This window comes from Amia ocellicauda, chromosome 16 (genome assembly GCF_036373705.1).
Source record: "Amia ocellicauda isolate fAmiCal2 chromosome 16, fAmiCal2.hap1, whole genome shotgun sequence".
Lineage (NCBI taxonomy): Eukaryota > Metazoa > Chordata > Actinopteri > Amiiformes > Amiidae > Amia > Amia ocellicauda.
The window spans coordinates 21,288,055-21,301,204 of record NC_089865.1 but is presented as its reverse complement, the minus strand read 5'-3'; the positions used below and the strand labels follow the sequence as shown (position 1 = coordinate 21,301,204).

Sequence of the window (13,150 nt, the reverse complement as noted above, 5' to 3'; positions counted from 1 at the left end):
AGCACCGATTCAGTTTAACAAGGTTTGTTAAAAAAAAGTTTAATGTTTGCTTTCACTGGATATCACAATGATACAGGGGCATTTGACAAGGTTTGTTGATATTATGATTGTATTAACACTGGACAATCCGAACCAATAAATCACAGTAGTATCTGCAGCCTTGTTGTGTATGCTGCTATTACTGCAAGTGACAACAATATTTAATATTTAATTTTAATAAGGCCTGATCAACTTTAAAAGAAAAAGCACATATGCATTCCAATTCAAACCTGGGGTGCGTTTAAGCCCCTTTGCATGCTTCACATCTGCCAACTGGTTACAGGACAACTATGACGAAGAGATCCATCTTTGGCCTGTGAAATTACGGCGTCACTTTTTTAAGGAATGGCTTCATATTCCACGGTCAAAGAGCAATAACAGCGAATGTTGACGTGTATTAAAGCCCCCGGGGTTCCACGGATTTATAGCCAGACAATGGTCTCTTTACAGCCTTTTCCCAGTAGAATTAAAGGCAGATGTCAACTGTGAAGATGCTGAAGCGCTGAACAATAAACGGATTGAGTATAGCAAACAGAAAAATATGGGTGCAGTGTATATACACTGACTTTGGTATGCAACTTTCTATTTGTCTATTTCTTTGTAACGTGAGCTTACCAACTATTACAGATCTCACAAAAGGTCTATTACGAACTAATCCTGGGACAAGGTTCACAAAACAAAAGACAGCTGCTGAGATAATTAAGCTTATAGCTCTTCTGTCATTGTGCTTAACTAATCAAAGGCATATTATCACTCAATTGATGACAGTCTATTCTAATCTAGCGTGAAAGGAAATGGATTTTACATCTGCACTCAGACGTCGTCTTCATTTGTTAAGTACAACTCACAGCAGACAATGCAGAGCAGCAGGAATTGGTCTCAGATTAAACATTACATCCCACACCCAATCAACCCATTATGGAAACTCAAATACCAAGCAGGTGAACCAGAGATGACTCTTCAGATACTTGCAAGTGCTTCCCCACATGCTGTGTTATGGGTATAAACAAGATCTGTCAACCAGATCTATGCACGACCTGTTCCACAAGACTACATACTTTAACCAGAAAGTGCTTCCGTTTGCAATTAAATCAAACCCTATTGGATTGAAATCCAGATCTGAGAAGATGAAAAACAAAACAAAGAAAAGGTCTGCTGTGTGAGGTATAAACACACCATCTACATTATCCTGCTCAACAGCACCTGGTATCAGAGCCCAAGCTTGTAACGTGAGCAGGACTCCGAAGATGGAACGCACTCAAGACATGCAAGTCCCAGCTCATCAGTTCAAGCCACTATAATTCACTACATCCAGGAGCTCAACTGAGGGTCTGCATGCCCAGGGTCTATGGTGGAGCTCATTCCCTGCTATTCTTGACATTATGCTTGGTTACCTGGAGTAGGCCTGTGCTGCAGAGCCAGTCTGTCTCTCCAGAATCCTTTCCAAAGTATGAGTGTATTGGGTCGTGCAGGAAACGTCCGCAAGGCAAGTATTCAACTCATGAGCCAGACAAGTGAATTATGTGCAATGTGCAAAGGAAGGAGATGCTAATAAATGCCCATGTAACTAAAGGCATGCCAGCATACCGACGGCTCACTGGCACCAGTGCTGCCCTTGGGATGTGGTACTGTACATTAACCAGCAGCCTCTACAGCCGAAGGGAACCAAATCAAACATTAGTATGTTCCAAATCCCAGAACCTGATACTCACAACCAAGGTTCCTAATGTTCTACAACAAAATAAAAACTGATAAAAATAGAAAATGTGTTTTTCCATTATTAAAATAATTCCTAACCAGAATACACACAAATATATTGCATTCAACAAAATGTTAAAACGGTTAATAATTGTATTCAAAGTCAAAGCCAACAGAGTACCTATAAGCCTTCACAAAAAAAAGGCTACTTCATTTAAATATTTCAGCAAACAGTATTCACTATAGTCCTTTGGAGAGGGAAAAAAAATGTAAATTATCTGCCAAATCAAAATTTGTTTGCAGTGGAGAAAATTTTGTAGGAACCTTGAACAGGGGTTCATAACATCTTCATAACTGAACAGGGAGATTGAAATTCTGCAAATAAGGAAGCTTTTCTTTAACATGTCCTGTTTCATGTTTCAAATGACATAAAATCAAGTACTTATTTTATGATCTGGTTTATTTGATAACATGTCACCAGAAATACATGTAGAGTAATTGAGACAATAGTGTATACTCATTGTCTTTTTGCTTTTCTTTTCATTTGAATGTAACAAAAAACATGAAATGTAATGTTTTTGCCACAGACAAGTAGTATCATCAATGCATGTCACTGATGTTGCCTGTAAATAGTCTGGTGCTGTATAATGCAGAGCAGTTTTAGAAAGTGAAATTACAGGTCCTCCTACAGCTAGAATAATTAGGCCTACTTCATGTAAAGTTTGTTTACAAATGTCCTGAATGGTACACCTTGTTGAGACAGCCTGGCACATTAGACAAAGTGAAAAGCACTTCCAATGGCAAGGTCAAGAGTGACGAGATGAGATGTGATAAATGTGTAGCGTTAAGTGGGGGTGTATTTTGATAAGAGCATTCAGAGCCTTAGTTGAAGCTCTGATCTAAAGAAGACCTTATCAGCAAACTTATCAGATTTCCTGAGCTCATCGGCACGTGAACTGTTCTATATCAAAGTGGCAGTCAAAGGATGGCACCGAGTATGGGCCAAACCAACCAAGTCTTTGCCGGCAAGAGAAGAGTTAAACTGGGAGAAGGAGATTGAGCCGTACGAAGAATTCTTTAAAGAACTTTATTAAAGAACTTTAGAAACTGCGCATGCCCGCCTGTACCCATCTGATCAGTGGTGTTTTACAGCTGGAAAATTGACTACGTCGACTGCAATACAAAAGTGTTCAGTCATTTAAATAGCTATTGAGTCTTAAGAAACTTGACCCTTGGAAACTAACAAGGCCCTGCTTTCCTCAAAGACTTTGTCTTCAAGTAACTACAGTGGAAAACCCTGCTTACAAAGAAGACATCCTGTGCACAACCTTGGAGCCTTCAAACCAGTGGAAAATCTGTTTGGAAAAGACTCTACTTTCGCGAAACCCCAAGTTCCAGATGCATCGACTGAAGTGGAAGTTATCGGACAAAGCCGGAACGGACTGACTTTCTTCCAAACCACACGGACCTGAAATTGACACGCGTTAATAGACACTAGATTATAGGTGGCTCTGCATATCCTTAATCATTGAACAGTAATCAATTAGGGAGAACTGTGGTAACAAGAAATGATAGGATCTTTCTCGGCACCCAAATGTAAATGAGACATATATATAAGTTATGACATAAATACTAACCTGCATTAGTTATTTAATGTCCAACTAACAATACTAATGAGAGACTAACCTTCGTCTTACTAACCAGTATTGTAGTCAATGTGTTTGTAATTTTGTGTAACGTTTTGTGTGTCATCATATTTGTCTTTGATTTGTTGATCTTGAGTGAATTTGAATACATTTTATCTTTGTTATTAATACATTTGAGAATTGATATCTTTGGAATTGGTGTCTGCGTCCAATTATTGCATAAATTGAGTTCTACAAGATTCTAGGATTCTTGATAAGGTGATACTTAAATTCACTTCTTTAACTGAAATGTATAAGTGTACCTGAAGGCCGATTTATATTTCTGCGTAGGTCCGCGTCTGCGTCTCTGCGTAGCGACGCAAAACAGGGGTTTGTCGGTAAGCGTAGCCCGCAGAGGCCCGCAGACGCGCACAACTCCGAGATCTCAACAGCGTGTCTGTGCGTTTCTGCGTCAGGCCAGCGCTGATTGAAATTCTGAGAGACGCGGCCAGTTGCGCAGTGCTGGGGGCTGGTGTGCGATGTGCGTCTGTGCGTAGCGCCGCCGCAGAGAAACGATGTGGTGACATACGAAAGTATTTAAAATGCATCCACAAAACGCATTTGTCCACATAATTAGTATTTTGTCCCTCGAACTGCACATTTCGTTAAGATAATTCTCATTTTATCACACGAAATGCCCACGTATTTCGTGCTTGGCAATTTTGGACGAAAGGTTAAATGTAATTTGCTTTCCGTGGATGGAATGAACAATTAGCATCATGATCAAACAGTGACTGATCAAGGCATTGATCCAGTTTACAACATGATCAGGATTTAATTCCAAAGGAAAGTTGCCGAGCCGATCAGACGAGCGCTATATCAAGTGCAAATCTAATAAAATACATAAATATAATTAATATATTATAGCAAATATGTGTGTAGCAAATAGCGTGTTTCACCAATAAACATGATTATAAATATTTCTAATTTGATTACAAAGCCCATATTGTCGTCTATATGTACTATATTATCACATGAACTGCGAATGTGGCGGTTGGAGAAGAACGTATTTATAGCTCATTAATTTTGAGGAGTTTAACAGCAGAAACGCCATATATGTATCCAATTAAAAATATATAGTAATATATAAGATCGGATATGCAGGAGAAATTCACATACGTAGAGACGTGTGTATGAATGTTCTAGTGTTAAGTGTGTAGCCAACAATAGCAAGACGATAGAGACCTGCACATACAGGATGCAATTTGTGTGTGTGTGCGTGTAGTTTCTGTAATAATAATAATAAAATAACGTCATTAACAGTATGTGTTAATTTACATCCATACAATCGTAGGTGCACCATAGATATCGAGTTTAGTTAGTAAAGATTGTGATGTTCATGCGACACTGCCCCCTATGGACGCGTCACTCTTACGTGCAAGTGTGTACGCAGAGAAGCAGACGCAGAAATATAAACCAGCCTTTATGCTACAAATGCATCATCTTCCCTACCCAGTCTAATCAAGTGTATTTCTCAGCTATAATTTATATGTATTGATCAGAGCTGACGTGCATTTTCTAAGATTTTAAAGGCCTAGATAGCTGTATTGCTGAATTCAAAACCACGATTCAGTGATGGACACACTCACTCACAGCGTCGCCTCCCAAAATGTCATATGACTGCTGTACACAAACCCAACAGCTCAACCTTCACAATCAAGATTCTTGTGTGTCTGCCAAATTTTCTGCTCTAAGGGTTCCCACAGTTTTCCCACATCATGCCTAGCCTAGAACACTCTAGACGGCACTAAATGCAATAGAAAAAAATATGCTTTTGGTGGCACCGTTTCATAGCAGAGATTAAACCAAGAAAGCTGCCTTAAACACATTACCCAAATGAATGAATCATAGTGATAATTATATACCACCAAGTAGGGCTGTGCGATATGACGATATATATCGTATGACGACAGAAAAACGTCTATCGTTTCATATTATGTTCTATCGTTTATATCGTGCTGTCGCAAATCGCACACTTTACGGCAGTATTTTTCGTCATTTGGACGCTTTGCGTTCTGCTCGGTTCTTCCACACGTGCCGGGTGCGGCAAGAAATGTGCATCAGAAACACAGACAGACATGAGGAGAGAGAACTGACACACAATAACCAACACAACCATGAGATACTTTAATGCGCAAGCGCATAAGGAACGCCCCGCTCTCGGGCTAAACTCGATCTGCAAGCAGCACCCACGACAATACACGATCGCACCCCCACCCCCGCTAATTTAGATATAATTTGTATAAAATTAAAGAATAAGAGTTTGTTTGTATTTTAATAAATTGGAAAGCAATGCAAACAGATGCAGAAAGTTGCATTAGATGGTGAAGTGGTATAACAGCTTTTATTATTATTATTATTATTATTATTAATATAACTATTTAGTATTAACACGTGCTGTACCGGTAGAGTATAATCGAACCGCGACAGTCAGAGAAGAAATGTCCCTGTCCAGCAGATGTTAATGCGCCAATGTAAACCCGGCTGTGGTAAATATAACTGAATCTGTACCATTTTACAACACATGCGTTGCGTGATTACTATTACTTGTGTTATTGTTATGTGACAGTAAATCATGTGTGTGTGTGTGTGTATATATATATATATATACATATATATACACTCACCTAAAGGATTATTAGGAATACCTGTTCAATTTCTCATTAATGCAATTATCTAACCAACCAATCACATGGCAGTTGCTTCAATGCATTTAGGGGTGTGGTCCTGGTCAAGACAATCTCCTGAACTCCAAACTGAATGTCTGAATGGGAAAGAAAGGTGATTTAAGCAATTTGGAGCGTGGCAGGGTTGTTGGTGCCAGACGGGCCGGTCTGAGTATTTCACAATCTGCTCATTTACTGGGATTTTCACGCACAACCATTTCTAGGGTTTACAAAGAATGGTGTGAAAAGGGAAAAACATCCAGTATGCGGCAGTCCTGTGGGCGAAAATGCCTTGTTGATGCTAGATATCAGAGGAGAATGGGCCGACTGATTCAAGCTGATAGAAGAGCAACTTTGACTGAAATAACCACTCGTTACAACCGAGGTATGCAGCAAAGCATTTGTGAAGCCACAACACGCACAACCTTGAGGCGGATGGGCTACAACAGCAGAAGACCCCACCGGGTACCACTCATCTCCACTACAAATAGGAAAAAGAGACTACGATTTGCACAAGCTCACCAAAATTGGACAGTTGAAGACTGGAAAAATGTTGCCTGGTCTGATGAGTCTCGATTTCTGTTGAGACATTCAGATGGTAGAGTCAGAATTTGGCGTAAACAGAATGAGAACATGGATCCATCATGCCTTGTTACCACTGTGCAGGCTGGTGGTGGTGGTGTAATGGTGTGGGGGATGTTTTCTTGGCACACTTTAGGCCCCTTAGTGCCAATTGGGCATCGTTTAAATGCCACGGCCTACCTGAGCATTGTTTCTGACCATGTCCATCCCTTTATGACCACCATGTACCCATCCTCTGATGGCTACTTCCAGCTGGATAATGCACCATGTCACAAAGATCGAATCATTTCAAATTGGTTTCTTGAAAATGACAATGAGTTCACTGTACTAAACTGGCCCCCACAGTCACCAGATCTCAACCCAATAGAGCATCTTTGGGATGTGGTGGAACGGGAGCTTCGTGCCCTGGATGTGCATCCCACAAATCTCCATCAACTGCAAGATGCTATCCTATCAATATGGGCCAACATTTCTAAAGAATGCTTTCAGCACCTTGTTGAATCAATGCCACGTAGAATTAAGGCAGTTCTGAAGGCGAAAGGGGGTCAAACACAGTATTAGTATGGTGTTCCTAATAATCCTTTAGGTGAGTGTACATATACACACACATACACACATCACATAACATAACACACGTAATAGTAAACACAACCACTTGCACTGTTATATATTGCATTCTGCATATATTTACCATGAAAGCCTGCATGTAGTATTTGTTAGTTTTGCATATTTAATGATTAAATAAAGACTTGTTTAAATGTCTTTGGTCTTATTTTGTAGCTTGATTGGATAAAAACAAGGCATATCGAGGTATACATTGTGTATCGCCCAAACTTCCAAAAATATAAGAAATAGGTTAATGAAAAAAAGTATTTTCTTAATGTAAGTCAAGTTTTAAAGTTTTATTGTAACACAATCTGTTGACCTTGATAGAAGTGGTCACTGCAGTGAGACTTCTGAATCAAATCAATTAGGAAGGCAACTTGGATTTTTTATACTATTCTCCCCCAGCTGAACAATTAATTGACCTGACTTGCTTGACTTAAATGTTAAAATGTGAAACTTATGAACTAAACGATGCTACATGCATTACTGCCAAACCTGACGCTGGGCTGAGCTCCAGTAAGCAGGGGATTTATATCACAGGAAAAGCATAACCTGCTAATCTGCATTTTGGGAAATGAGTCAAATCGGTTCCCAAAGAAGGTACCTGCTCTGTCACAATGAATAGGATGTGAGCCTTGAAACAGGGGAAACAGTGCCACGTGTGCTGTTGTGGGCTATTCAGTCATCTTTGCCTCAGAAAATGAAACTGAGCTCACATACCATGTGGCTGCTAACACAGAGAAGAAAGTTTGTTTCTTTAAGACACAACATGAGACTTGCTCTCACACAGGCTACTGTATGGAGTCCTGCTGCTTCTTCCAGATGCATTTGGAAATAAAAATCAGGGCTGTTTTTACCCCTGGTTAGCAAAGTGTTGGAAATCTACATGATTGGTTGACAATTATAATCCGGAGAGAGCTCCAATTCTCATTTGCTACTAACCACTGATTATTAATTTGAAGTAGATTGTTATCGAGTTACAACTAAACAGCAGAGAAGGTATGGAGATTTTGTGGTATGATCTAATCAAGCAAAGAAAAGTATAGCTTGGAGTCTGAGAGTCAACCCTGAAAAGTGTGTGTGTGGGGGGGGTATTGCATCTGCCTCATCTCTTACATTCCCCGTACTACCAGAAACCATTCCAATTACAGTGGGGGAAATAAGTATTTGATCCCCTGCTGATTTTGTACGTTTGCCCACTGACAAAGAAATGTATTTTAACAGTGAGAGACAGAATAACAACAACAAAATCCAGAAAAACGCATTTCAAAAAAGTTATACATTGATTTGCATGTTAATGAGGGAAATAAGTATTTGACCCCTTCGACTTAGTACTTGGTGGCAAAACCCTTGTTGGCAATCACAGAGGTCAGACGTTTCTTGTAGTTGGCCACCAGGTTTGCACACATCTCAGGAGGGATTTTGTCCCACTCCTCTTTGCAGATCCTCTCCAAGTCATTAAGGTTTCGAGGCTGACGTTTGGCAACTCGAACCTTCAGCTCACTCCACAGATTTTCTATGGGATTAAGGTCTGGAGACTGGCTAGGCCACTCCAGGACCTTAATGTGCTTCTTCTTGAGCCACTCCTTTGTTGCCTTGGCTGTGTGTTTTGGGTCATTGTCATGCTGGAATACCCATCCACAACCCATTTTCAATGCCCTGGCTGCGGGAAGGAGGTTCTCACCCAAGATTTGATGGTACATGGCCCCGTCCATCGTCCCTTTGATGCGGTGCAGTTGTCCTGTCCCCTTAGCAGAAAAACACCCCCAAAGCATAAGGTTTCCACCTCCATGTTTGACGGTGGGGATGGTGTTCTTGGGGTCATTCCTCTTCCTCCAAACATGCCGAGTTGAGTTGATGTCAAAGAGCTCTGACCACAACACTTTCACCCAGTTCTCCTCTGAATCATTCAGATGTTCATTGGCAAACTTCAGACGGGTCTGTACATGTGCTTTCTTGAGCAGGGGGACCTTGCGGGCGCTGCAGGATTTCAGTCCTTCACGGCGTAGTGTGTTACCAATTGTTTTCTTGGTGACTATGGTCCCAGCTGCCTTGAGATCGTTAACAAGATCCTCCCATGTAGTTCTGGGCTGATTCCTCACCGTTCTCATGATCATTGAAACTCCACGAGGTGAGATCTTGCATGGAGCCCCAGACAGAGGGAGACTGAAAGTTATTTTGTGTTTCTTCCATTTGCGAATAATCGCACCAACTGTTGTCACCTTCTCACCAAGCTGCTTGGCGATGGCCTTGTAGCCCATTCCAGCCTTGTGTAGGTCTACAATCTTGTCCCTGACATCCTTGGACAGCTCTTTGGTCTTGGCCATGGTGGAGAGTTTGGAATCTGATTGATTGATAGCTTCTGTGGACAGGTATCTTTTATACAGGTAACGAGCTGAGATTAGGAGCACTCCCTTTAAGAGAGTGCTCCTAATCTCAGCTCGTTACCTGTATAAAAGACACCTGGGAGCCAGAAATCTTGCTGATTGATAGGGGATCAAATACTTATTTCCCTCATTAACAAGCAAATCAATTTATAACTTTTTTAAATGAAATGCATTTTTCTGGATTTTTTCACTGTTAAAATACACCTACCATTAAAATTATAGACTGATCATTTCTTTGTCAGTGGGCAAACGTACAAAATCAGCAGGGGATCAAATACTTTTTTCCCTCACTGTATATGACTTGGCCTATACCCCTGCTCCCTGTGTGTGGCAGTTACCTCTTATGCTCCCATCCAATTAAAACATGCAACCCCCTCTTTGCAAAGAAAAAGCAACAATCCTTTAATTGTAAATTGTGCTGCCTTTTTCATACAATATTTCACAGGTAATGTAATGTTATCATTTTGTTACCATTATTTGTCATTTAGCAGACACTCTTATCCAGGGTGACTTACATTTGTACCCATTTATACAGCTGGGTATTTCACTGTGTGCGTTTCTCTTGTAAAGGCCTTGTTGCTGCAGATGTAGCTTACAGTGGGATGAAAGGGAGAAGGAGAGCCTGAATATCACTGATACTAAACATTGCGAAATCCAGTAAGTTAGTTTACTAGAAAGCACTGACAACTTCACGTCAAGCACAGTTCAACAAACGCATGTAATGAATGGGAACGGTCACCTGGATTTTAGCAAGAGTGACAGCCTGACAACAATTAGCACTGTCGCTTCAAGTTCACAGACCTTTTTATTTATACAATAAAACAAAACACCTGCTGTCAAACAATTAACTTCAGTCCGTATACATACCTGAATGGACCCATTAGAGTAAGCTATTAACTTATTGAGAACATATTGAGTCAGGGACACCTTGAGCCAAGATACGTATATGGAAGTGAATATTAACAAAGGACCAATAATAAGTGCAATAAAAATCCAGAAACAAAAACTCCTTTCAGTAGAAATTCATGCACAGTGGAGTTATTTCCCTTTAGCACAAATTTGAAGCTTCACATCAGAAGTTTCCACTGACTCCTTTGATTTAAAAGCCAATTTCTGTCTACAAAATGTAATCTTTCAATCTTTAAGGCAACTAACACCTATGAATTCATGAATAAGTAAAATCTGTAACAAACCCATAATGGGTTATATAAACCTACATTTATTAGTAATTTCTTAATGTTAACTTTGCCAAATATCCTCCTTGAAATACCATTTCTCAACGTTAAAACTCTACAACTTAGATGAACACAACTACAATCATTTCTTAAATGCAAGTCATGATCAGACAAAATATGGTCCCAACTGTCAATCAAAAAGATCAAGGTCACGTTGAAAATAATTAAGTGCAAATGTTAAATAACAACCACCTTATGCATTAAAGACATACTTTAGAGGGATAATTTGGGAGATTCTACTCAAAATTGACAAAGACTATTTTGGTCATCTTAAGCTACTGTTGATTTCAATGTAAGAGCATTAAAACCCTGTATATAGATTGTTTAATGTAGTCCTTTGACCATATGCACATCTATACTTTTTGAGGGTGAGTCTGAAGTATGTGAGGAAATGGCCACCTTGCAAAGCTGATGCCCATGGCATATAACAGGAAAGTCAATTGAAAGAAGCGTCAACAAACCAAAAAGGCTTGGAGAGATGCAAGTAATGTAGTAATCCTCAGTAGTCATTTATAGTTCTGTGGTTGTATAAAGGGGAAAAACCTGCACACTTTAGCTCCTATGTCTAGTTTAGATTTTACAAACGCCAACATCCTTAAGATTTTAGATCAAGAGACAATAATGGAAATGAGTGTGTGCACTACTGTAGCTGGAAATTCCTCCTTGTAACACAGCTATTCAACATCATTTGAAATTGATTTTTGTAATCAGGATGTTATACCAAAGAGGCAGTAGCAGTAGTTGTATACTAATGCCAGTCTCTGAATAAAATGCTGGTTAATGTCTCTCATAATTAGTTTAACTGAATAAACACACACAGCCGACACATCCTGTTCACCAGTGGCAGGATCTGAGCACCAATCTATTACTAATCGTGTTAAAAACCTAATGAAACACAAATCAAACCTCCCTTGTGATCGTGCTTATTCAACTTTTGGACCACAACTCCCCCCTGGCGCGACATCATGATCTCACTGATCTTCAGGCTGATCGTTTCTAGAAAGTGGGCTGAGCTGCGGTGGGCATCAGAGACGAATGCAAAGCGACTCAAATGCTTTGTTCCCGGAAGATGAAGTTATTTTATTTATTTACATTGCTGCCCTGGCACCACCCAGCCCTCCAGCGCCGGGTAATAGTGCTGAATCTGTGCCACTAAATAAGCTGCCACTCCTTCAACTTCCACACAGCATGTGCGCCAACTGCTCGTCACACCAGCACCGTACTAAACGCATTTCCTGTCTCTGACCATTTCTACAACGACTCCGCTAGACGTTTTTCTCTATATATATATATATATATATATATATATATATATATATATATATATATATATATATCACACACATTAATATACGTATACATACACACACACACCTCATTAAGTGTTCATGAACAGTTCACGAAGAGTTCATTCATTACGACTATCCATTCATTGTCTGATCTAGGGACGTGCAATATAGCACCTACATGCGTAACCGATTCCATCATAAACGGTTAATCTTAGGAGATGCCCGGACTTACTTCTCCGCCGCCGCCGCCGCCGCCTCCTTGCTGGTGTCATTGTGCTTCGGCTGCTCGGCTGTCTCGACCGCGGCGTCCCCGGACTTGGTGCAGAAGGAGCGGCTCCCGGCCAGCGGCGGGGCTCGGCGTCCCCCGGCGCGGAGGGACCTCAGTCTCCACAGCGCTCTGGCATCGGGGCAGGCTGTGCTGATCAAGTAGGGGACGGGGGACGTTTTATTCCTCGCAATGCCTGTCAAAGAGCGCTTGAGGCCGGACTGAAACAACTCCTTTACCGCTGACGAAACCCTAAACTGTAACATTTCAATCCCGTCGAGCTAAGAGTTGGGATTTTTGTGTGTGTGTTTGTGTCTGGGATATAACCGAGAATACAGCAGCTCCTGAGCGCGGTACTGTCCAGTCGCTGTGCGGTGTGCAATGACTCACTAGCTAACGCAACACCGCGGGTCTGCGGACTGGAGCACTGTGTCCACGCCCACTGGAGCCCTATTTGCCAATGGCTGTTTAGGCCCCTCGCCGATTCTGGGCGACGATTGGCTAGACGAGGTGTCCGTCAGAAGTGAGGTGCATCACTTCCGGCACATGGGGTGCAGTGAGGAATGCATTACCGCGAATGGCATGCAGGCCGGTGAAGGGCAGACACTACGAGCGCTAAACACGTGTTTCCCTTGTGTTTGCGATCACAAGGGTGCCTAAATATTTGCGCACAGCTGATTGCCTAACGATTTGCCCCA

The 13,150-nt window shown here is 41.0% G+C and overlaps 1 protein-coding gene across 3 annotated transcripts in view; it reads right to left on the bottom strand.

Moving 5' to 3' along the window:
* LOC136711831 (glutaminase kidney isoform, mitochondrial) overlaps positions 1 to 12,852 on the bottom strand; it is a 57,630-nt gene extending 44,778 nt beyond the window's left edge. For all 3 annotated transcript variants that reach the window (XM_066688349.1, XM_066688350.1, XM_066688351.1), the window contains exon 1: positions 12,420 to 12,852. In XM_066688349.1, coding sequence (XP_066544446.1) covers positions 12,420 to 12,718 — 299 coding nt within the window. In that variant the 5' untranslated portion in view covers positions 12,719 to 12,852. The remainder of the gene's footprint in view (positions 1 to 12,419) is intronic.
* Between the last annotated feature and the right edge of the window lie 298 nt (positions 12,853 to 13,150).